Source organism: Ovis canadensis, chromosome 7, assembly GCF_042477335.2.
Source record: "Ovis canadensis isolate MfBH-ARS-UI-01 breed Bighorn chromosome 7, ARS-UI_OviCan_v2, whole genome shotgun sequence".
Taxonomy (NCBI): Eukaryota; Metazoa; Chordata; class Mammalia; order Artiodactyla; family Bovidae; genus Ovis; species Ovis canadensis.
Genome location: NC_091251.1, coordinates 53,253,445 through 53,279,238, shown reverse-complemented (window position 1 = coordinate 53,279,238; position 25,794 = coordinate 53,253,445). Strand labels below are relative to the sequence as shown.

Below are 25,794 nucleotides of genomic sequence, written 5' to 3'. Positions count from 1 at the left end.
AGTGAGCTCGCTCAGTCATGTCTGACTCTTTGCCATCCATGGGATTCTCCAGGCAAGGATACTGGAGTGGGTTGCCATTTCCTTCTCCAGGGGAACTTCCCGACCCAGGGATCGAACCCGGGTCTCCCGCATTGCATGCAGGCGCTTTATCCTCTGAGCCACTGGGGAAGCCCCAATTTTGGTTACAGTTCTTAACTATTTTATGAAAGTAGGGGATGAAGAAAGAAGAGGTAGTGGATGTAGACTATACTTTAAAAAATGTAGCTGTGTAGAGATTGTGAACTGATGTATAGGTGTATCTTTAAGAAAATTAAATTCCTTAAAAAAATTTTTTTTTTAAATTTGGTTTTCTGCTGTGGAGTTTATTTTTGGTTGTGCTGGGTATTCACTGCTGCTTGGGCTTTTCTCAAGTTGAGGCAAGCAGGGGCTACTCTCTAGTTGCAGTACACAGACTTCTCATTTCAGTGGCTACTCTTGTAGAGCACAGGCTCTAGGCATGCAAGCTTCACGAGCTGTGGTACATGGACTCAGTTCAGTTCCTGGACCAGGGATGAAAGGGGAAAAAAAATCAATTCTCCCTGTATTACTATGTAAATTCAACATGAAGTCATTCAAAAAAGGATTGAGATTTTTAATTAACATTTGAAAGTTCGTTTGAAAGAATACGTACCAGAGAATAGTTGAGGGAAAGAAGAAGGATGATCTCCCTTGAAAAAGAAGAAGGATGGATCTCCCTTCAGTTCAATTCAGTAGTTCAGTCGTGTCCGACTCTTTGCGACCCCATGAATCGCAGCATGCCAGGCCTCCCTGTCCATCACCAACTCCCGGAGTTCACTCAGACTCACATCCATCGAGTCAGTGATGCCATCCAGCCATCTCATCCTCTGTCGTCCCCTTCTCCTCCTGCCGCCAATCCCTCTCAGCATCAGAGTCTTTTCCAGTGAGTCAGCTCTTCGCATGAGGTGGCCAAAGTACTGGAGTTTCAGCTTCAGCATCATTCCCTCCAAAGAAATCTCAGGGCTGATCTCCTTCAGAACGGACTTGTTGGATTCTCAAGTCTTCTCCAACACCACAGTTCAAAAGCATCAATTCTTCAGCGCTCAGCCTTCTTCACAGTCCAACTCTCACATCCATACATGACTACTGGAAAAACCATAGCCTTGACTAGACGGACCTTAGTCGGCAAAGTAATGTCTGCTTTTGAATGTGCTGTCTAGGTTGGCCATAACTTTTCTTCCAAGGAGTAAGCATCTTTTAATTTCATGGCTGCAGTCACCATCTGCAGTGATTTTGGAGCCCAAAAAGTCTCCCTACTAGGTAATAAGACATTTACTGTTAGACTTTCTAAAACAATGGTATTAATGAACGGCCAGGTAGAAAAGTGAAGCAGAATAAAATCTAGACACAGAATGATAAATTGTGTTTTAAAGGGTATGAAGCATTCAAAATTAGTGGCTAGTCATGTTTGAAAAAATACTAAAGTAAATATCTGGTGGAGAAAACAACCATCAATGTAACTGAAAGAAAGGGCAAATTGCACGGTAGGGGGTAGATCAGAGAAATGTTTATGTAAACAAGGGGAATTTTTTCACCCATCAAATTAATAGATAATGTGTATTCAGTCATTCAGTACAAGTTTGAATATATACCATGGGACTTCCAATCAAGAATCCTAACAGTGCGTTTACCCTCTGACTCAGCAATTCTTATTTTTAGTCATTTATCTTAAAAAAAGTCGTACGTATGCACTAAGGGTATTCCTCCAGTTGATAGTATTAAGCAGTCTTACTGAGTACTTATCATTTCATCTACAGATGAAGGAGAAGGCAATGGCACCCCACTCCAGTACTCTTGCCTGGAAAATCCCATGGACAGAGGAGCCTGGTGGGCTGCAGTCCATGGGGTCGCAAAGAGTCGGACACAACTGAGCGACTTTACTTTCACTTTTCACTTTCATGCATTGGAGAAGAAAATGGCAACCCACTCCAGTGTTCTTGCCTGGAGAATCTCAGGGACAGTGGAGCCTGGGGGGCTGCCGTCTATGGGGTCACACAGAGTCGGACACGACTGAAGTGACTTAGCAGCAGTAGCAGCAGCTATAGATGAAATTTAGGCAGTCTGCAAATAATGGCTTTGCTTTTCTTTCTCATGTTTCTTGTACTGACTCAGACATCAGTACAGTGTAGCATAAAAGTAAGAATAGCATGCCTCTTTGTTATAGTAATACAGTAAAGGGACTAATTCTAAGATTTTTAACATTGTAGTATGTTTCTTATGGGTTGTTGGTAGATATCCTTTTCAAAGGGCTAGTTTTAATAATCATGAGTTCAATTTTATTGAATGCTTTTTCTGCATCTATTTTTCTCCCTCAATGAGTTCATATGGTGTAAATTACATAATAAAACCCCCTAATACTGTCCTTGCCTTGTTTGGGTATCTAGGTGATACTAGCTTCATTAAGTAAGTTTGGTACTTTTCCTTTTAGATGCTCTCTAGTACTTTGTATTGGAGAAGGCAATGGGACCCCACTCCAGTACTCTCGCCTGGAAAATCCCATGGACGGGGAGCCTGGTGGGCTGCCATCTATGGGGTCACACACAGTCTGACACGACTGAAGTGACTTAGCAGCAGCAGCAGTACTTTGTATAAATGGAGATCATTTGTTCCTTGAAATTTTTTTTTAGCGATTGGGCCTGATGTTTAGGGATATCTGGCTTCCCTGGTGGCTCAGATGGTAAAGAATCTGCATATAATGCAGGAGACCTGAGTTCCATCCCTGGGTTGGGAAGATCCTCTGGAGAAGGAAACGGCAATCCACTCCTGTATTCTTGCCTGGAGAATTCCATGGACAAGGAGCCTGGCTGGCTACAGTCCATGGGGTCACAAAAGAGTTGGACACAACTGAGCAAGTAACACTTTCAGGGTAGGTTTTGAAGTACTTAATAAATTTCTTTAGTGATCATAACTCCATTCAGGTTTTTTTTTTTTTTTCAAAGTTGGTTTCCCTAAGTTATATTTTGCCAAGAAACTATTCTTTTTGTTGAGTTTTCCATTTGATGGTTCAGTTTATTGGTAACAGTGTTCATTTTATTCTCAAGTTTTTGCTTTTTTTTTGTGTGTGTGTGTGGTGTAATGTACATATAGTGGGCTTCCTGGGTGGCTCAGTGGTAAAGAATCTGCCTGCCTCTGCAGGAGACACAGTGGACCCAGGTTTGATCCCTGGGTTGGGAAGAGCCCTTGGAGGAAATGGCAACCCACTCCAGTATTCTTGCCTGGAAAAATTGTATGGATAGAGGAGTCTGGCAGGCTGCAGTTCATGGGGTCTCCAAGAGTCAGACATGATTCAGTACACATGCTACATATATATAGTAATATGCAGATATTTTGCTTTTAGCTCAGTTTTTATATGCATGTATGTCTGTGAAACCAACACCCAGAACACCACCCTTGAATGTTTGTATTACTCCAGAAAGCTCACTCTTGCCCCTTTCTAAATAGTATTCCCACCAGAGGAAAACATGTCTTAATCACAATAGATTATTTTGCCTGTTTTTGAACTTTATGTAGAAAAGCAGTCATCCTTTATACGTTCCTGTCTTACGTCTTTCACTCAACCTTGTGAATCATCCATGTTGCTGTAACAGTTCATTTGCATTGCTAAATAGCGTCTGCCAGTTTCTGTCTACTATATTGTTCGTCATTGAAGACCTGTATCTTTGAGATTCACAAATATGCATTTCTGTCCTGTATAGCTATGAGTGGAAATGCTGGGTTATAGCGCACATGTTGTTTGGCTTAGTAGGTATTATCAGTTTTTCAGGGTACTTGTACCAATTTGCCACCAAGCTGTGTATCCAAGTTCCAGTTGCTTTACGTCGTCACTTTCGTTTGGTATTGTTGGGGTTTTTCAAGTCATTCAAGTGTGTATATACTGAAATCTTAATTTAGCTTTTAAAAGTTGGGTTGTCCAACTTTCTCACTGATTATAGTTCTTTGAAATCCTAAATACATGTCTTTTCTTGGTTATCTGTACTACAAATATCTTTCATGTTTTGAGACTTGCTTTTTCACTTCTGTAGTAGTTTTTTGATGAGCAGCATTTGTCAATTTTAATGAAGTCTGATTTGTCAGTCTTGTATAGTGTTTTTTGTGTGTCTTATTAAATATTTACGATTTTATAAATTTGTTATTTGGGTCCTAGCTAAGACTAGTCAAGATGAAAGCCTTTGGAGGTGAAGCCTGTATGTCTATGGTTTTAAAAACTGGTCGAGTGATTTGGATGTGTACCCAGAGTAAAGAATCAGTAGTTTAATTGATGAAATCCAAGGTATTAAGAGTCTTTGCAGTAAATACCCAGCTAAACTTTGCTGTACCGTTTCCTGTTCTTATGTGTATCCTGACGGCAACCTTGTGTGATGACTAGCTGTTACCACTCTGTTCTGTCTTTACATTATAATCTTGCCTTTCCTGTATTCCCAGATGCAGTGAATCTTTCAGTTCTGCTTTATTTCTTCCCTTCAGTTCTTGCTCAAGCTAAAAAAGTCTCCTTTCTCTAAATTATCTTAGATATAAACTTGTTTGCATTTAGAATATTTTGCATTAATTTACTCTTATTCTGTGTATCTTCTTTTTCCACAAGATGGTCAATTGTTTGAGGGTGAGGACTATGGTTTATCCATCTTCAAAGACTCCATATTGTTTGTTAAAGTGGTGCCTTACTGAATAAGCATTTTGACAGAATTAAAGACGTGCCTTTTCTTTATATACATGTCTTAACATTTTCTTACTGCTAAATTTTTCCAACCAAAATTTTTTTTCTTTTGTAGAGTAAAATGAAAAAAATGAAGGAAAAATACAAGGACCAAGATGAAGAAGAACGTGAGCTCATCATGAAACTGCTGGGAGTAAGTAACATTTAATAATACTTTTGTTTGTTTTTCAAGGGGCGCCTAGACCACTGCCTATCACATGCTGTGCATTTAGTACTTGATTAAAGAACTGACAACACTGAAAATACTGTCAGCATTAACTGTTTTTCCCTCTATGAAGTCTGCAGGTTCGAACAAAGAAGAAAAAGGGAAAAAGGGAAAGAAAGGCAAAATAAAGGATGAACCAGTGAAGAAACAGCCCCAGAAACCTAGAGGTGGACCAAGAGTCTCAGACAGCATAAAGAAAGAAACTCCATCCCTTGAAGTTACCACTCATGAGTTACAAGACTTGGCTGTAGATGAACCACATGACGACAAGGTTAGGCTACCACATACATGGGCTTTTGCTTCTTAATTAGGGTGACCAGCATCTCAAGGTTCCCAGGACAGGGGATTTACAGTGCTAAAATAAAACCAGGGTGAGTGGTAACCCTATTCTTAATGGGAAGTTTCCTTAGAAATATAGCCTAAAAGATCTAAATTTTAATTGCCGTATATAAAATTGGCAGTGTTGGTTAGTTCCTAAAAAGTTTATCATAAGCTATTAGAAAATTTTATGGAGAAACTAGATTCTGGTGGAAATTCTGTTAAAACAGATAACTAAGATTATGTTGACCATGAATGAGAAATGAATTTGCACTTTTCTAATTTTTTCTATAGGAATATATACTATATTACATGATGTCAAATGTGACTACACAGTGTGAAATGTTAACATTTTTCTAGTTCAGATAGTTGCCTCGTTGTTCTATCAGCTGAGTACGAACGTCTGGCCTTAATGTATATCTTCTTGTATGAATATATACAGCCTTTTGAAACTCTGAACAAAGGATTTATTGTTTTATAAATTGGTAAAAAAAATTTTTGTTTCACCTTTATATTTTTATTCATGGCAGTTAAACTTTGGTTGCATTGTGTGCTCCACTCAGTGCAGGTAGTGCTTACAGGGATCCTAAATGTTTTCTTGGTTCCCTGAACAGTGTTGTTTAGTAATATTAAAACTCACTTTGTCTTCAGATTTTTATATTACTTACTCTGTAAACCTTACACTCAAATATTTGTAACTGTTAAAATATTCATAATCATCAATGGGCTTCCCTGGCAGCTGAGATGGTAAAGAATCTGCCTGTAGTGCAAGGAGACCTAGGTTCAATCCCTGTGTGGGGAAGATCCCCTGGAGAAGGAATGGCAAGCCCTCTCCAGTATTGTCTGGAGAATCCCATGGACAGAGGAGCCTGGTGAGCTGTACAGTCCATGGGGTCGAAAAGGGTCGGACCCAACTGAGTGACTAACACTCTCATTAGCATATATTCTGTGGAAGTCTTTTAACTTTAGGGCACAACCTTTTTCTCTTTGAATGGCATCACTTTCTCATATATTAGACACATGTATTAACTTAGTCTATCTTATATTTATCAGTTTTTCTCTTCATAGATTTCAGTGGTATAGAGTTTCAATTTAAGTTACAACTGACTTTTAAATTTTTATATATTTGAAACAGGAAGAACAAGATCTAGACCAGCAGGGAAATGAGGTATGATTTTGTGTTGGGGTTCATACTACAACACTGACTGCAATCCAGGTCCCACAATATCTGGCATACAACTTCTAGCTAAAACTTAAAAAGGCTAAAAAAAAAGATTGTAAGCTCTGGAGTAATATGTTCTTGGGTTTGAATCCTAACTCTTACATATAATTACAGCCTTGGAAACATTTTTCTTTGTGCCTTAGTTTCCTCATCTGAAAAATAGGGATATAATTGCCTCTACTGGGAGAATTGTGTGAGAACTGAGGTAGTATACATAAAGCATTTAGAAAAGTTCATGGCATATAGTAAGCACTGACTGTACCAAGTGTTTTGTCCTAAATCTAAATTTACTCATGTTGTTAGATAAATACAGGCAATCATCTAGGCAGCCCACAAAATGGGAACTTTAAGAAGCCCTAGAATTTATCCTTAAGAACAGGCATGAAAGATGACTGTCCTAATCCAGTTTCCTGACTTTGACATCTTTAACATTTGGGGATGGATAATTCTTTTTTGGGGGGAGTTGTCCCATCCTTGGCATCTACCCAATAATAGATGTCAATAATATTGTTTCTGCCCCCAATGGTGATTCAGTTATGACAACCAAAAATGCCTCCCATTTTCTCCCTTTCTCTTAAATATATCTAAGTGTCATTTTGAAAATCGTCATTAAGCTCTGCTTTATATATAGCCCCAAAGGGTGAAAGATTATATATCTATCTATCAGAAAATGGTAAAATGTATTGATTATTAGAATTTTCCTAGTTTAGGGTTGGTATAAATAGCTTTTGTAATTGTTTTTGTTTTCCCTTTTTAGGAAAATCTGTTTGACTCTTTAACAGGGCAGCCACATTCTGAAGATGTACTACTGTTTGCCATTCCAATATGTGCCCCATATACCACCATGACAAACTATAAGTAAGTCATTATGAGTTGACTCAAACAGCTGCCACAACATTGACTTACGAATCATTCTGTAATCTGTTTAGTAACACATGCAATTCCTTTTTAAAGATACAAAGTGAAACTTACTCCTGGAGTTCAGAAAAAGGGAAAAGGTATTTAAAATCTTTTTGTGACTTATGATTTTAAACATTTCTTGACTGAACAGAAGTAGATTCTTCTATTTTCTGCTTACAGCTGCGAAAACAGCCTTGAATAGTTTCATGCATTCCAAAGAAGCAACAGCAAGAGAAAAAGACTTATTCCGCAGTGTAAAGGTAAAGTATTCCTGTAGAAACCTCTAGAGATCGGTGGTACAGTTAAATGTGAGCAGTTATAATTTTTTTATTTTTGGTTTTGCATAGCAGATGGAAGCTGCAGCTATTATTCTGGTAGAAATTGCTGTCTTACTAGAAGCAATATAAAATAAGTAAAATAATTTCAGATGAATATTTTAGAAACGCCATTCTTTTGGCAGCAGAGGACATATAAAGATCATAAAAATGTGATTCTGAAAATATTCAGTTTTTTTTTTTTTTTTTTTTAGGACACGGATTTATCAAGAAACATTCCTGGCAAAGTGAAAGTGTCTGCACCCAATCTTCTGAATGTAAAGAGAAAATAGCTGAAATGAAATTCTAAAATATTTGAGAAGAGTCAGTTTTAGAGTCTTTTGGAAGTTCAGAGATGAAACCATCATGTAACACGACTTCTGCATTTAAACGTGAACTAACGTTGCCTTGCTGTATTCGCCAAAATGACTTGGCTTTTTTCCAGTTTTGTAGAGCGGAAATACTATGATAGGATTTCCTAAAATATTTGTGGACAGCAAATGCTACTTGTAAACAACTGCAATTATTCTACATTTTCTTGAAATTTGGAAGGTTAATAGTAAGTATTCATTTCATGTTGTAAAGAAATGGAGTAGTGAAGTGGCTCAACTGGTTAGACTATTGACTTGGTAGTCTACTGTACATAACATCTAATATATCTGTTACAGGCCAGTCACAAGTTTTGTTTTTCCTGGTGGGGGTTGGAGTGGTTATACATTTAAGTCTTGAGGAAGTAGACTACTTCTGCCTTTACTCATATTAGACCAGATTTTAAATACAATCATTCCCATGACTTGGCTTAAGATAACACCTAGAAGAAATTGGTGTTAATAACTTCCACACATTTATATGATACCTTTACTTTTCATCTTCTTTCTTGTAATCTCATTCAGCTCTGTGCCTTTTTATTTTCCACCTCTAGTAATTATCAGTAGCATGTTACAGAGTATCTTAACCTGTAATATTATAAGTGCACTTTCAGGTTTACCACTAAAGACTCCTGACCCAGCTTTTTTATTCTGTCTCCTAACAATGGAGAATAAAGTCATACGTTATTTCCATTCTTTGTGAGCTGTAAAAGCTGTTAACTTTGAAACAGTTGAACAGGCTGCCTAGAGTCAACATGAGCAACTCCACTTGCCCCGGCCCTTACACCAAAGCACTGGGGTCAAGGACTGGACGGCCGTTGGTCCTTCCAAGGTTTCTTTAACCAGCTTAGTCCTATCAACAACCACTTTATGTAGCCTAGTGTTTTAAATTCAACATAACACACTACTCAAGAAACAGCTAAAATATTAATATCTTTAAAAAGTAACTTCACCATTTTGATACTGGTAGGAATAATTAATACGTTTCTACAGACATAGACCCTGATGTTACCAAACAGGAAATAATCATTCCCTTGGGTAAAAAGCCCAAGTATTAACTTCTGCTGTTAAATACATTTATTGTAAACTTTAGACACAAAAATAGGTTCTCTAGGCCATTCACATGCACATTAAAACTAAAAAGCTGCAAACTACAACAGTGTATATAATTATACAAATGATTTCACTCTGATGTTTACAGAATTGCTGTCCATGCAAGTGATCAGAGGCATTGTCTATGAAGCCTTAAGATCCAGAAGTGTTGTTACTACCAAACCTCTGATTAACACTGTGAAGTAAGTGTTTTGGAAGGCAGTTCCATGAGTTGGCTAACATTTCTTTAAAGCAGATGACAGCTTCTAAACTTAGCCTGAAAATGGACAAAGAAAAATAATTTCACTTTACTGTTTAGAAGTATATTCACTTGAAAAACTACCAAAAATGAAAAAGCACTTTAAAGATTTTCATAGGAACTGAATAGTTTTATCAATGAAAGTTTATTATTGCCCTTAAATTATCCATAAACCTATTTTTTCAAAAACACTAAAGTGTTTAAGAAGCAATTTTAAATAAGTACCAAGTAAAAAAGTTACTTACCTTACAAGAGATTTTGGTTGAACTGAAAATATAAGTATTTCATTACTGTGTGCCTGAAAAATAGACAAGGATACATTAAAAGTACTTCACAAAGTTTCAGCAATAATATGAAGTGTCCTTTAATAAAGGGTGGTGTACTTACAGCTCTGTGATGGACAAGAAGGTTATTGGCACACCCTCCAAACACAATTACTTCTCCTTCATCGCTGGCACAAGCTGTATGCCATAATCTACATTTAAAACAAGAACTTGTTTGAAGTCACCCCAAACACCAAATTGATAATTTATACTAGAGAATAGAGATGATGAAATAAAGACTAAAGGTCTTTAGCACAGACCAAAACATAAAGTTGAGACACAGTTATCTCAAGGAAAAGTACAAAACGCTAGAAAAATCAATGTCTTTTATTTGGATATCATTCTTCTCTGGTCCATTCCTAATTTATGCAATGAGGAGTCTGAACTGAACAATCTGTTCTCTAGGTTTTTATGAGCAATAAAAGTTTTTGGGAGATGAATGGTATAAGCGCTCTCCTTTTCATAGGCAGGGTCAGTTGTCCTTACACAAAACATCTGAGGAATGTTTTACTCTGCCTGAGTAAACAGCATCTTCAGGCCTGACTCTCTGGAAAGAGTATTTGTGCCAAAAGGCATCTTAGTGGCATGACTGTACTACTTAGGTTAGAGGCATGGATAAAAATGCAAGCTGCTGCTGCCGCCAAGTGGCTTCAGTTGTGTCTGACTCTGCGACCTCACAGACAGCAGCCCAACAGGCTCCCCGGTCCCTGGGATTCTCCAGGCAAGAATACTGGAGTGGCTTGCCATTTCCTTCTTCAATGCATGAAAGTGAAAAGTGAAAGTGAAGTCGCTCAGTGTGTCCGACTCTTAGCGACCCCATGGACTGCAGCCTACCAGGCTCCTCTGTCCATGGCATTTTCCAGGCAAGAGTACTGGAGTGGGTTGCCATTGCCTTCTCCAAGATGCAAGCTAACAGTATACAAATGTGCTTTGAATAACAATTCTGACTACATCATTTCCTTTTAGCAGTCTGTAACAATTCTGAGATAAGAAAAGTAGCAGTGTTCTAACAGGCTCTTTTTGGATGATTCAACTTCCTAATATTTGTTATACAGCATAACTGTAAATTTGATTGAAAGTTTTTCATTTCCTCACCCTCAAACATTCTTCAGGGTTTTGAATTCTCTTCTAGAAGAGAACTAGAATTTGCTTTTTCAAATAACAAATCTAGAAACAGTTCTACTCTGGTAAAGAGCTTTAGTATAAATTTTAATGATGTCAGTATTCTAATGAAGCAAAAAGCAAAATCTAGCCCTGTTTTTCATGCATAGATGATGAAAACGAAAGCACTAATACTAAGAACATTGGTTTTCTTTCAAATTAAACCTTAGTGAATGCTAGGGTTTTTATGAGGAAGTGAATGCAGCCAACTGAATTTTCTCATTCATTACCAGTCTTATACATCTCCAAGGACCTCACTCAACATAAGAACTACCTTTTAAATAGTTTATACCTTGGTTTTTCAGTATGGGGATGATTAAACTGTATCCATTCATTTTTACTGATGCAGTATGTCCAGGCATCACCTGATTAAAGCAAAGAAAAAAGCATGAAGTATGTTGTTCTGTCAATGTGACACTGATATTTCAAGAGTGCAGCTTTAGTAAAAACAGTAATAAATCAGATTTTGAGTAGATACAGAAAGTATATTTCCTTTTTCCCCCTGCAGTTAGGCATTTAAGCCCTTTTCATGTTACAGCCATTTAGCAGGGCAGAGAGCTCTAGGTAATTTTTCCTTTTTTTTTTTACTGGACAGATAGATGTGTCATATGAAAACAACTGTATGTATATTATAGGATCAAAATTAATACCAAACCTTCTAACCATCCCTATAGCCCTCTGATACACCTAAAATACTGATTTTTTCCAGCTATTTATATATTACTTATGAATGACATATAATAACTTTTAAAAGGACTTACTTAGTGGCTGTTTATCAGTGGTAAATCCTCCAAAGAGAAAGAGATGATCTGAAGAAACTGGTGTGAGTGAGTGCCAAGATCGGCCAACTGGGCATATGCCTTGTGGAATTCTGAAAATGATAGCTAAGTTACAATATCTGCATGTAAAAGCCACTACTGTATTTAAAGCAGAGAAATACTAAAGTTTTCTTTAAAATTTTATATGGAATTTTGAAGAGACTTTAAAAAAGGCTTCTTGATATTAACTACATGCTCTTCAATGAACTATTTCCTTGGAAGGAAGGTCAACTTTGGATCTTTTCAACAAACACTGAGCACATGTTATGTGCTAGACATACAGTTATGGGAACTGAAAATTTAAAGATTCTTTAAGGTGATCATGTTTACTTAAAATTAATTGTTACAGAAAAAGAAAGCCAGGTACATTATGTACTAATAATAGAGAGTAAGGGGGAAATCCATTGGAATTTTTTGGAAAAACTTTCCTAAATAATTATCTAAAGGATACCTACAGTTCATTCCACTCCCATGTATCCAGATTAAGATAGTGAAGGTCATTCATTCTAGCATCCTAAAAAAGGATAAATTAACTAGTTATCATTCTGAGTAACTGAAAAGCACATCTTTGAAACTATTTTATATACTCACTCGGTATCTGCCTCCAAACACAAAGCCTTTGTTTCCAACAGCTGCACAGGCATGGGCAGCACGAGGTGAAGGTGGTTTACCCTAGTTAAGTCATAAAAACAATTTGATGAATAAGTGAAGGTTTTATAAATACCAGAAAAGTCTTTTCTGGAAGTGGGATAGAATGTGCAGAATACTTGAGCTCTTTAAGCTGAAGTGCAAACTTGTAGTAAACAGCAGTACTGAAGGCTGACTACCAAAACTGGGAGCTTTTGAGAAACATTACTGAATGGGCTAGTTAACAGAATGCTTACTTGCTTTTCTTTTAAAATAAAAGCTAGCACATTATATGACACTGTGTCAGAGGAAGAAGACATCTAACATTTGAGTAATTTAAATCCCAATCCAGCACTAGGTCATTTATTTAATTACAAACTATACCACTTTTAACAGCTATTAGATGATAGATACTGGGCTAGTCTATACATTCATTAACTTTTTAGTTTTAGACTTCTTGGAGAATAATGAACTGTCAATTTTATACCACTTGCCAACTGCCCTTCTCGTTGAAGCGTAGTTGGCAACTGCTCTTGCTTTAATAATTAACTCATTATTCTTCAGTAACTCACAGTAGTTATAGGCTGGCTCCAGATAAATGTTTCAGTGTCTAAAATATGTACATGATCATTCCATCCTCTTGGATGACTTGAATTCTACAGAAAATAAGAATCTGAGTTAGTTTTTACAAATAATGTTTGTAAAACAACCTTTGGTTTATTAACAGGGCAAAATGAACAAAGTTAATAGCAAACGAAGTATATTATTTCAACAGACTAAGTAGGTCACATATGCGAATATGAAACTTCATTTACCCAGAAAGATGTTTCATCAAATTCAAAAGTTCCCAATACTTTGTCTTCAGGTAAATATCCATACCCTCCAAAAAATATTAACCTGTTTGATAAAAAACCAAGACATTAAAAATTCAAACATGCACAGGATACAATAGATTTTTTTTGTTTTGTAATATTCCATGAGCTGAGAAGGCACACTTGAGTATATAAAAATACTTACTCAAATAATAATGGCTAATATGGCTAACAATGTTGTCTTAGGTGCTTTGCCGTTAATTTACTTAATCTTCATGGGCCTTCAGAGGCATGGTACATGATTACAATGGTTATTAGCAAAGGATACGTGAACGGCAAAGTACTTTCCACATAAAAACCCAAACCTATAGTGCTGGTCACTCACTTGTTTTTATATACCCAGACACCGAGTTTGTCCTTTGATGATGGAGGAACTCCTTGGCAGTCAATTCTTTCCCAGTGTAATACTCGGTCTGTAGACCTTGAATCCAGCATGTAGAACTGCCAGAAGCAATGTTAGATTTTGTTACATGAAGGAAATTCAACCTTGGCATTTAATGTTATTGCATTTATGCTAATAAGAATGTCGTCTAATTCAGTACTACTGAAAGTATAATTGCAAACTGGCTGCCAGTCTGCAAAATGCTACCTAGTCTGAGTCTAGGGAAGAAATTTCTGCCAGAATGTAAATTACCTAAGTCACTGTGCACCTTGTTTGTGTTCAGCCTATTTTTTTTCCCCATACCACTTTTTGGCTGAAGGACTAGAAAGTGTTAATTTACTACATTCTTTGCCTGAGATAGGCACTTTAAATTGTACTGATCTAATTTATGTATTGTGGGATGGTATTACAAAAAAAAAAAATCAAACTTAGCAATTCATCTTCAAATTCAATTTAACAAACATGTCTTAAGTGCCCACTTAACTCTAGGAGCTAAGGACAAATCTTGAAAGATTAAATATTCATTTGTCTTTCAGAGGGTTCGCATCCAGGTACTTACATTTAAATAGTCAATAAGTTAACTTCTTTTTGTCTTTTTCTCAACTGTACTGATTTAACCATTTCTCTGATTCCCCTTTACTAAAGTCATTACTAGTCTTTTCCCCAAGTTTCCTCATGTTGTGTCAAAGTTCGTTTTCTCCCCCTTGACCCTGAAAAATACATGGCTCAACAACAGCCTACAGCAGTGCCTTACAAAACCTTTTAGGCACAAAACCCTTTCTTCCAACAAAATCTTAAGCAAACGCCTAAATATAAAAATAAGAACCTGAAGAAATGGCTTCTCTGTTTACAACATACCCAACAGAAATCTGAGTTCACTGTGACAACGGGCAAAACTTGTGGCCTTCCTATGAAGAAATAGAAAACACAGGCTCCTCTACACCTCCACGTGCTGCTGGGCAGGACCAGTGTGACAGGGCTCAACATGGAAAGAAAAGCTACAGCATTTAGTGGGGAAGTTTGCCACTTAGAGCATGTCAGGTCCATGCATGGGTGAGCCATGAGTGGTGTTATAAAGGCTTTTCTTTGGATGGCAAAGAAAAGAAAAATAGATTCCAACTACATGCCATCTGGAAAAGGCAAAACTATGGAGACAGTAAAAAGATTGATAGGAGTTTAGGGGGAGAGAGGAGATGTATACACGAAGTACAGAAGTTTTTATGATCAGTGAAAGACTTTGTGTGACATTATAATAATGGATATATGAAGTATGCAACCCGAAGAGCATGCAACATTATTCACTTAATTAAAGTGAACTGTGATTTAGCTTAGGGTGTACTGTGAATAAATAAATAAGTGGAGCTAAGTTATGACCAACCTAGATAGCATATTGAAAAGCACAGACATTACTTTGCCAACAAAGGTCCGTCTAGTCAAGGCTATGGTTTTTCCAGTGGTCATGTATGGATGTGAGAGTTGGACTGTGAAGAAAGCTGAGCACCGAAGAATTGATGTTTTTGAACTGTGGTGTTGGAGAAGACTCTTGAGAGTCCCTTGGACTGCAAGGAGATCCAAGCAGTCCATTCTGAAGGAGATCAACCCTGGGATTTCTTTGGAAGGAACGATGCTAAAGCTGAAACTCCAGTACTTTGGCCACCTCATGCGAAGAGCTAACTCATTGGAAAAGACTCTGATGCTGGGAGGGATTGGGGGCAGGAGGAGAAGGGGATGACAGAGGATGAGATGGCTGGATGGCATCACCTACTCGACGGACGTGAGTTTGAGTGAACCCCGGGAGTTGGTGATGGACAGGGAGGCCTGGCGTGCTGTGATTCATGGGGTCGCAAAGTGTCGGACACGACTGAGCGACTGAACTGACTGACAGTTGTTAAAAGGAAGGAGGAAAAGGGTAGTGTGGAGCCTGCCTAACCCCATATACTTCTCTCACAGGTGTCCCAAAGCATCACCCCCAAAATCCCTAGAGTTCCTAGGAGCAGTTTGAAATCTGAAACCAGTTCAGCCCACATGCTCTATACCAAATCACTTGGCATTTCCATAAACCAGACATATCTGCGTGTAACTCTGCATCTTGGTACCTATATATCTTGCATAATACTCCTTCCAACTGTACTATGTGATTCCACTCACGCATCACCTCTTGGGTTAACACTTTTTGTTTTCTATTCCTGTCCTACCAAACACAGTGGCATGAAAGTCAAGAAACACCTGGGGTAACAGGCAAATTTGGCCTTGGAGTACAGAATGAAGCAAGGCAAAGGCTAACAGTTTTGCCAAGAGAACGCACTGCTAAGTCGCTTCAGTCATGTCTGACTCTGTGCGATCCCATAGACGGCAGCCCACCAGGCTCCCCCGTCCCTGGGATTTTCCAGGCAAGAGTACTGGAGTGAGGTGCCATCACTGGTAATAGCAAATACCCTCTTCCAACAATACAACGGATGACTACACATGGACATCACCAGATGGTCAACACCGAAATCAGATTGATTATATCCTTTGCAACCAAAGATGGAGAAGCTCTGTACAGTCAGCAAAAACAAGACTGTAGCTCAGATTATGAACTCCTTATTGCCAAATTCAGACTTAAATTGAAGAAAGTAGGGAAAACCACAAGACCGTTCAGGTATGACCAAAATCAAATCCTTTACGATTATACAGTGGAAGTGACAAATATATTCAAGGGATTAGATCTGATAGAGTGCCTGAAGAACTATGGATGGAGGTTCATGACACTGTACAGGAGTCAGTGATCAAGACAATCCCCAAGAAAAAGAAATGCAAAAAGGCAAACTGATTGTCTAAGGAGGCCTTACAAATAGCTGTAAAAAGAAGAGAAGCGAAGGCAAAGGAGAAAAGGAAAGATACATCCATTTGAATGCAGAGTTCCAAAGATTAGCAAGGAGAGACAAAAAAGCCTTCCTCAGTGAGATCAGTGCAAAGAAACAGGAAAACAGTAGAATGGGAAAGACTAGAGATCTCTTCAAGAAAATTAGAGATACCAAAGGAACATTTCATGCAAAGATGGGCTCGATAAAGGACAGAAATGGTATGTGTGAATTAACAGAGTGAAAGTGAAGTCGCTCAGTCGTGCCCGACTCCTTGCGACCCCGTGGACTGCAGCCTACCAGGCTCCTCTGTTCATGGGATTCTCCAGGCAAGAATACCGGAGTGGGTTGCTATTTCCTTCTCCAGGAGATCTTCCCGACCCAGAGATCAAACCCAGATCTCCTGCATTGCAGCCAGACGCTTTAACCTCTGAGCCACTGGGGAAGCATGGACCTAACAGAAGCAGAAGATATTAAGAAGAGGTGGCAAGAATACACAGAAGAACTGTACAAGAAGGATCTTCATGACCCAGATAATCACGATGGTGTGATCACTCACCTAGAACCAGACATCCTGGAATGTGAAGTCAGGTGGGCCTTAGGAAGCATCACTTTGAACCAGGCTAGTGGAGGTGATGGAATTCCAGTTGAGCTATTTCAAATCCTAAAAGATGATGCTGTGAAAGTGCTGCACTCAGTATGCCAGCACATTTGGAAAACTCAGCAGTGGCCACAGGACTGGAAAAGGTCAGTTTTGATTCCAATCCCAAAGAATGCTCAAACTACTACACAACTGTACTCATCTCACACGCTAGAAAAGTAATGCTCAAAATTCTCCAAGCCAGGCTTCAACAGTATGTGAACCATGAACTTCCAGATGTTCAAGGTGGATTTAGAAAAGGCAGAGGAACCAGAGATCAAACTGTCAACATCTGCTAGATTATCGAAAAAACAATAAGTTCCAGAAAAACATCTACTTTTGTATTATTGACTATGCCAAAGCCTTTGACTGTGTGGATCACAACTGTGGAAAATTATGAAAGAGACGGGAATACCAGACCACCTGACCTGCCTCTTGAGAAATTTGTATGCAGGTCAGGAAGCAAGTTAGAACTGGACATGGAACAACAGACTGGTTCCACATCAGGAAAGGAGTGCATCAAGCCTGTATATTGCCACCCCATATTTAACTTATATGCATGCAGAGTACTTCATGAGAAACGCTGGGCTGGATGAAGCACAAGCTAGAATGAAGATTGCTGGGAGAAATATCAATAACCTCAGATATGAAGATGACACCACCCTTATGGAAGAAAGCGAAATAGAACTAAGGAGCCTCTTGATGAAAGTGAAAGAGGAGAGTGAAAAAGTTAGCTTAAAACTCAGCATTCAGAAAACTAAGATCATGGCATCTGGTCGCACCACTTCACGGGAAATAGATGGGGAAACAGTGGCTGACTTTATCTTTTTGGGCTCCAAAATCACTGCAGATGGTGATTGCAGCCATGAAATTAAAAGACGCTTACTCCTTGGAAGGAAAGTTATGACCAACCTAGACAGCATATTCAAAAGCAGACATTACTTTGCCAACAAAGGTCCGTCTAGTCAAAGCTAGTAGTTTTTCCAGTGGTTATGTATGGTTGTGAGAGTTGGACTATAAAGAAAGCTGAGCTCCAAAGACTTGATGCTTTTGAACTGTGGTGTTGGAGAAGACTCTTGAGAGTCCCTTGGACTGCAAGATCCAACCAGTCCATCCTAAAGGAGACCAGTCCTGAATATTCATTGGAAGGACCAATGCTGAAGCTAAAACTCTTAATCCTTTGGCCACCTGATGCGAAGAACCAACTCACTGGAAAAGACCCTGATGCTGGGAAAGATTGAAGGCAGGAGGAGAAGGGGTCGACAGAGGATGAGATGGCTGGATGGCATCACCGACACAATGGACATGAGTTTGGGTAAACTTTGGGAGTTGGTGACGGACAGGGAGGGCTGGCGTGCTGCAGTCCACAGGGTCTCCAAGAGTTGGACATGACTGCAAATGAACTGAACGTATATTCATGCACCTTTCTGACTGCATCTGTCTCGTACAGGCCTGAGAAAAACATGCCTTTTCCCTATTTGGGCAAAATATAGACAAAGTCTGAACAATAGTATCTTATGGTAGCGTGTTATAGGAATGTTAGTATATGAAATTTTGTCAGTGTTAATTTCTCCTTACAGCTTTTTGAGTTGTGGCCTGTTAAATTTTACTGTGTATGTTAGTTGCTCAATTGTGTGCAACTCACTGTAATTCCATGGACGGTAGCCCGCCAGGCTCCTGTCAATGGAATTCTCCAGGCAAGAATATTGCAGTGAATAGCCATTCCTTTCTCCAGGGGAATCTTCCCAACCCAGGGATTGAACCCAGGTCTCGTGCATTGCAGGCAGATTCTTTACCATCTGAGCCACCAATACCCTGCCCCGCCCCCCAAACTGCATCTTGTTTTTAGTTTACTAATGTTCATCTAATACTACAGCATTTTATTAATAAGATAATAAGTAGCTGCAAAGAACATACCACAATCAAGTACACGTTTTTGAACTTGAGCAGGAATAAACTGGGCTAACCTTAGAAATAAGTGGTCTGAAAAAGAACAAAGTTACCTGAAACCATCCTTACACACACTAACCTTATTTGTATTGCCTCTTGAATGGTGTCCTCCAAACAAGTACAGCACCCTGTCCACACACACGGCACAGCTTCCTGACATAGAAGGAGGAACATCACCCTCAGTGTTAATTTTTTTCCTGAGAGGGAAAAAACTGAATGTAAATAAATTTCCCCAAGAAGAAATGCAACAGTGTATCCATTCTTCTAATTCTATCCCCACAATAAAAGGAAAAACTAAGGTGTGAGTAGCTCTGCTGAGGTCTCTTCTAGCTCTGAAATTAATTAGAAGAATTAACTTGTCCCTTTCGCCCACTCCACAGGCTGTGCCAGCATGGGAGGCTCTGAAAGCCCACGTGTCATGTATCACTCTAGGAGCAAACTATCTCAACATTTATATCTCTAACTGAATTGTTTGCTTTTTCTAGTTACTTGACCATAAATGATGGTTTTGTTTTTTTGAGTGGGCCAAGAACCCAAAGGAAGAAAACTTCAATATCTCAGTCCTGACAGATTAGTAAGTGTTTTTTGGTTCAGTCACCTTTAGCCATTCAAATTAGTCTGATTCCGACCTTATGTAATACTATAGACACTCAGGTAGTGTCTACTATAGGCCAGCCATTCCTCTGAGTGCTCTTTACTTGTTTTAACTCTAAGTCTAAAAGTGAATCTGAATCAAAAAGTTAATTCTAAGATTCAGAATATAAATATGACATTCAAGGGCTTCTGCTCCTAATATCGCTTCATCTATGTTAAGCTTTATGTTTGTTTGTTTGTTTCTGGCTGTGCTGGGGGACATGCAGGAACTTAGTTCCTTGACCTGGAACTGAACCTGTGCCCCCTGCAGTGGAAGCGTGGAGTCTTAACCACTGGACCACTAGGGAATTTCCAATTTTTAAGTTTTGATAGACATTTTGTAAAAATTCTTTATGGGATTGAATTTTTTTTTTTTAAGTTTCCCCATTAAAGGAATACAATTATAAATGTCCAGTTCTCTAGAAAGAGCGTTGAACAGCTAGATTAACACTAGCTATATGCAAAAATAATCCTGGTTTATTTTTAGTTGAACTCTTAAATCAAGTGGAACTAGTATACTCCTATTTCTGAGATCTCAAATCTGCTAAAATATATAACAGACTAAGTTTTCAAAAAGCAAACCATGGGGAAAACTACTTTCTAAATCCTCCAACACAGCCAACCCAGCATTTTGAGAATTCATTAATTCTGCTAAGAACGTACTCGAGTATTACTGGTATGAAACTGGCAAAAAGTCCTTTCAGAATAACCCGTTTGCATGGATGGCAAATTTAATTTTTTTTTTTTTAAGGCAAAACATGCTACCTCAAAGAAATCTGCATAGAAATTTTACTATTAGAGCTCATTAAAATAGAATACTACCTTTATTTCTAGCAAATATAGTCTACAAATTCTTCTCTCATTCAAAATACGTAACAAGATATAACATACTGAATGTATATATGGAACTTTTATTGTATTTCCATTCCAGGATCTGAAGCCTCTGCCTCTTTAATATTGCTATAATACTTGACACAGTTCTGAATAGAAATTTCTTCAAAGGCCATAAAAGCATCTAGTAACTCCTGAAGAAATACAAAAGTATTTAAGCTTAGCAGCTAAGCTAAACTAGTAGAACATGGTTTTCAAAATATACAGCTAGGTTAGCATCTTTAGTTAAAGTGTTTTTATTCAGTAGTACGGGTTTTACAGAGTGTGTTTTTGTTTGCAACCTTATTTAGATGTTCTAGTCCCCCTCTTAATATCCACAGTTACCATCTTCCAGTCTCCATGTTGTAGATCCAGAGTTCTTCTCTAGGCAGATAAAAGTCATATAATCCTCTGACTTGATTACTCTAAAACAACAACAAAAAGTTGCAAATACAAAAAATAACTTGTATTCTAAAGAGGCACTATTGTATATTTTTTCACATCTATCTCATTTGAGATACTGAGAGTTACAAGAAATTAAACAGGTTTTAACAATTCTATCACATGTACAGTTCTCTCTACCCCATGCCTCATACTCAAAGTAATGCTTAATATAGACAAGCCTCAATTCAAATTATCCATACGGCAGTTGCAACGATGCATGAAGTTAAGAGATCTCCAGGTAATCTCTAAGGCCACTGTATCCTGAACACTCCATGCACCAAATCTGAGTTACATGACCTCATGGGAGATTATGTGTGTCATGCTGGCAGGCTAAAGAAAGTTCTACCTTGAAAGCACCTGATCCACACTAACAGGTCAGACGTTCTTCCCTTTTAGCCATTCATTCTCTACCAAGAAGCACAGAGGGCAGAACTGCAAATATTAAGTCATTGTACAAACTCTTAAGTTCTTTGTTCTGCTCCATTTCCCTTCAGATAGAGCTTACTATATGCCAGAACTAGTAAAGTGCTATCCATGGAGTGCTATATTTAATCCTTACAACAACCGTAAGAAATAGCTGGTATAGGTTTCTCATAGAAGTTGCCCAAGGCTATTCAGCAAGGAATGGTGGAACCAGGATTCCAGCCTCCTTTCCCTGAATTTGCAACTTCAACCACTTTGCCTGACCTCTCCAGACTTTGAACCACCCTGGCCACTTTCTGAACAATGTTGACATACAGTAAACAGTTGCAGTTCACTAAGAATGGGTGTCAGAGTCATAAGCTTGAAAAACACACAGAACAGAACATCTGGGCATGCAGACATTTCTCTTTCCACTCTACCACTTATGAAACAAAAAGGCTGGCAGCAAGATAGCAGGTTGACCCAGAGTACATCAGTCTGGCAGGAGGAGGAAAAATGACTTCTGTGTACAAAGCTAAGGTTTATTGAAATCAAAACAATCTCCCAAGGGCTTCCGGTGTGTGGTACTCTTAGGGCTGTAGCCAGAATGTGGACCAAGGCCTGTTTGAGAACTACAAACTTACTTCACTAGTCACGCTTCTCCACCCCGCCTCAGCACTGGACATCCAGGCCCTCCACAACTCACCTTCAGAATCTTACACCCGCACAACCCTTCTCCCCTCTCCCCTCACCTTCCCTCTTCCTACTGAAGATTTAACAGTTTTACTTTTCTCCAAGGCAATTATTTACATTTTAATAAAAGTCACTGGGTACCAGCCACCTTGCTCCTACCAAACACCCTCTTCTGAACACTTACTCATTGGAGGCTGGGGAAAACATTTCAGATTAATTAGGATTAGGAGAAAGGAACCAAAGGAAGTAATCAAGACCGATTTTTCCCAGCTATCTTTTTCAGAGTCATCTCAAAAAATGGTCACATCAACTGTAGCATAAGCTAAAATCTGTTACCAGAATCACCTAGTGCTTCCAAGTCATGGAAGGCACTGGTGTACAGGACTACATTTCTAGCAAATTGGAGCATGGGCAGATCATTTTTTTTTTTTAAGGGACTAAAAATATTTTTGGTAAGAACAGATCCGAACCACTCCAGCAAATGAAATAAGACGATTCTAGAATGTGGAGTGTTATTAAGAAGCTCTAAAAGCAAAAGGGCAAGATAACTAGTGAGAAGGTTTAAATAGGAGGCACTTGGGCAGGATTTCCAGACACAGGAAAAGAAACACAACTACATGTAACTACATTAGTTACAACTGGTAACTAATCATACTGGTTCATGACTAAGGGTCAAAGGGCTGCATTCTGTAGTTAAAAGCTGTTACTGTTGATCTTTTTTTTTCAGTTATTGATACAAATTTTCCATTAATTTTCTTTATAGGAGTTTCATGTGAAAAATCTCAACCCTTTTTCAGCTGAAACCAAGAGGAAAATAGCCCCGAAACATTCGAATAACACTAGGATGGCAGGTGCACAGGTGTAGCTGGGACTCCTGAACCGGCAGGAAGGTTCAGCAAGCCAATTCTTGGGGAATTCCGAAGCATTTTCCCTACGCGGCCGTCTCCCCGTAAGTGGGCCACGGCATCAGCGGGCACCGGACCCCGGCTCTATGCCCGATAACAAGTAAAGAGTGACCTCACACACCGTCACTTCCTACACACCAACCCTTTAAAATAAAAACGTTTCGCGGTCTCGCACCGCCCGCCGCGCCCTCGGCAGGTAAAGCTCGGACATCTAACAGCGCGCTGGGCAAGCGCGGGCAGGGAGCGGGGAGCAGGCTTTGTAAGCAGAAGGCGGGCGTGACAACAGACCAGGAGCCCTGGGACGGGTGGGGAGACCCGTGGGAAGGTTCCCACACTCGCAAGAGAACGAACCAACCGGCGGAGTCGCGGCGCGGGGGCGCTCAAGGCGCCCGGGGCGGCCACGCTGGCCCTCCCGCCCGGCCCGCCGCCCCCGCCCGGCCCGCCGCCCCCGCCCGGTAACTGCCGGCCGACGCCCGCGCGACCCGGCCGCCCACTGACCTTGTAACCGCCCCAGACGAACATGTGGCGCCCGTCACTGACGGCTACGTGGCCGCTGCGCTCGGCGGGGCAGGCGAGCTCCGCCGATTCGTAGCCTTCGTAGGCCGGCCCTGGGAGCTCGTCCTCCCGCAGGTCCTCGTAGCCATCGGCCATCTTGAGGCTGCACTTCGGTTCACCAGGAATCCCCGCACCCGCGGAGGAGAAAAAGACAAAGGAAAAGGGACGCGCGGCGGCGGCGAAAGGCTCGGCGTTACGGCCGCGCCCCGCCGCCCGGGGCTTTTGTCCTCCCGGCCAGTCTCTGCGAGGACGGCCTCTCGCCGCTAGAGTAGGGGTTGCGGGCTGGGGGCGGCGAGGGCGCAGGGACGCGAGCAGGGCGGGCGAGGGTCCGCCTCGGGCTGATACCAGCTTGCAGCCCGTCAGCCCCGCCTCCAGCTCGCTTCTCGCCGCTGAGGGCCCTTGTTTACGCCGCGCTGGGAGCCGCCCGTTCCGCTGACGCCGCTCGCCGGGATCCGGAAGCGCGGCTGGCGCTGAGCGCCCCCAGCGCCGGGTCCTCCCGCCGCCTGCGCCTGCCGGGCCCGGGCCCAGAAGCTAAAGGCACTTCCAAGCACCTCTGAGCCTCCCTTCATTACGAGGAGATGCTGAATTAGCCAGACACTTCCAAAAAAGAAGGTCTTGTTTGACTGAAGGATGTTCACAGCCCGGAAAGGGCTAGCAAATTGCTCAGGTAGTAAGTTTCAGGGTCTCCAGAGTCGGTGCCCTGTCTTTCCCAGGAGAGTGGATGGTGGTGGCACCTTTACCCTCACGCGTGGTCCCAGGTGGCCCCAGCCGCAATTGCTGGGCGGCTTTCGGGCGGAGGCGCCGCTGTGTGCGCCAGGCAGCTCCGGGACTGCGTGCCACCCCGATGTGCCTGCAGAGTGGTTCATAACGTCTCTTCTCGATAAGCTCTTTTGGTCCAGCAGAAATTTTAATTCAGTGGTGCATCCTCCACCCAGTTTGGAAAACTGTGCTTAAAAAGTGTATCAGAAATCTTCACCTCCCAGGCCTTCAGGAAGGAAAGTGAATCTTGTTCACACAGACACTATTTTAGCTTACATTTTATATGACACTTTTCAATTAGATCAAGAGAAAATTAAGAATTATTGTGATCTAAATTTGATTCCTCACTTGTAAAACATTGATACAATGGAATATTATTCAGTACTGGGAAATGAGCCATTTTTTTCAAGCCATGAGAAAACATGGAGGAAACTTAAGTGCATATTGTGAGTTGCTCAGTCGTGTCGACTCTTTGCAACTCCATGGACCGTAGCCCGCCAGGCTCCTCTGTCCATGGGATTTTTCAGGCAAGAATACTGGAGTGGGTTGCCATTTCCTTCTCCAGAGGATCTTCCGACTCAGATTGAACGCGGATCTCCCACATTGCGGGCAGATTCTTTACCATCTGAGCTACCAGGGAAGCCCAAATGCATATTACTAATAAACCAATCTTAAAAGGGTACATACTGTGTAATTCTAACTGTATAACATGAAAGGCAAAAATATGAAAACAGTAAGGTATCTACGGCTGCCAGGGCTTAGTGGGGAGGGAGGAATAAATGGGCAGAACACAGAGGATTTTTAGAGCAGTGCTTAGTTTCTATGTTACTATAAAGGCAGATACATGTTACTACACATTTGTCTAAGCCTATAACACATACACCACCAAGAATGAACCCTAAGGTAAACTGTGGACTTCAGGTTTGTCTTAGCTCAGGCAACCATAACAAAATACCACAGACTGGATGGCTTAAACAACATTTATTTCTCACAGTTCTAGAAGCTAGGAAGTCTAAGATCAAGGTACAGACGGACTTGGTACTTAGTGAGGGTCCTCTTCCTGCCTTGCAGTGGGGTGCCTTCTCATAGGGAAGGGATATAGGAGAGCTCTGGTCTCTTACACTAATCCATCACCTGTCCCCACCCTCATGACCTCATCTTAACCTAATTACCTCCCAAATACCCTACATCCAAAAACCATCACACTGGGGATTAGGGTTTCAATATATGGATTTTGTGGGGATATAAACATTCAGTCCATTACATGGGTGATTTAGAAAATGTTCTTGCTGTACCCACATGCTGAACCACATGGTAACTTCATCAAGCTGGAAAGTCCAATGGAATCACAATATTAATACAATGGAAAAACAGGCACCCAAAAATGGGAATTCTTAAAACTGTTTCTTTTCCTTTGAAGTGTTCTGAAATCAAAATTTTACTTTTTCAAACAGTATGTACTACCAAG

General features: G+C 40.2%; 2 protein-coding genes, 1 long non-coding RNA gene and 1 pseudogene across 5 annotated transcripts in view; 2 read left to right on the top strand and 2 right to left on the bottom strand.

Moving 5' to 3' along the window:
- The window catches only part of NEMF (nuclear export mediator factor), a 54,812-nt gene extending 46,403 nt beyond the window's left edge, over positions 1-8,409 (top strand). For both annotated transcript variants that reach the window (XM_069596130.1, XM_069596128.1), the window contains exons 27-33: positions 4,827-4,904; positions 5,050-5,247; positions 6,430-6,462; positions 7,274-7,374; positions 7,471-7,514; positions 7,597-7,676; positions 7,946-8,409. In XM_069596130.1, the coding sequence (XP_069452231.1) occupies positions 4,827-4,904; positions 5,050-5,247; positions 6,430-6,462; positions 7,274-7,374; positions 7,471-7,514; positions 7,597-7,676; positions 7,946-8,023 (612 nt within the window). In that variant the 3' untranslated portion in view covers positions 8,024-8,409. The remainder of the gene's footprint in view (positions 1-4,826; positions 4,905-5,049; positions 5,248-6,429; positions 6,463-7,273; positions 7,375-7,470; positions 7,515-7,596; positions 7,677-7,945) is intronic.
- LOC138443551 (uncharacterized) lies at positions 362-2,472 on the bottom strand. Its single transcript, XR_011258196.1, has 2 exons — positions 671-2,472; positions 362-539 (listed from the first exon to the last, which is right to left on the bottom strand). It is a non-coding gene; the product is annotated as an uncharacterized lncRNA (long non-coding RNA).
- Positions 8,410-9,160: 751 nt separating the features above from the next.
- KLHDC2 (kelch domain containing 2) lies at positions 9,161-24,890 on the bottom strand. 2 transcript variants are annotated; one of them, XM_069596131.1, is made up of 13 exons: positions 23,511-24,890; positions 20,914-20,993; positions 19,145-19,262; positions 13,576-13,691; positions 13,194-13,275; positions 12,951-13,034; positions 12,343-12,423; positions 12,207-12,265; positions 11,695-11,804; positions 11,226-11,298; positions 9,837-9,924; positions 9,695-9,747; positions 9,161-9,467 (listed from the first exon to the last, which is right to left on the bottom strand). In XM_069596131.1, the coding sequence occupies exons 1-13, from the start codon at positions 23,661-23,663 to the stop codon at positions 9,344-9,346; spliced, it is 1,221 nt and encodes a 406-aa protein (XP_069452232.1). In that variant the 5' UTR covers positions 23,664-24,890; the 3' UTR covers positions 9,161-9,343. The 2 variants fall into 2 exon arrangements, with proteins under 2 accessions (XP_069452232.1, XP_069452233.1); XM_069596132.1 differs by having other exon boundaries at positions 19,145-19,218.
- Positions 14,440-14,563, top strand: LOC138444483 (small nucleolar RNA SNORA11; annotated as a pseudogene).
- Positions 24,891-25,794: the final 904 nt, after the last annotated feature.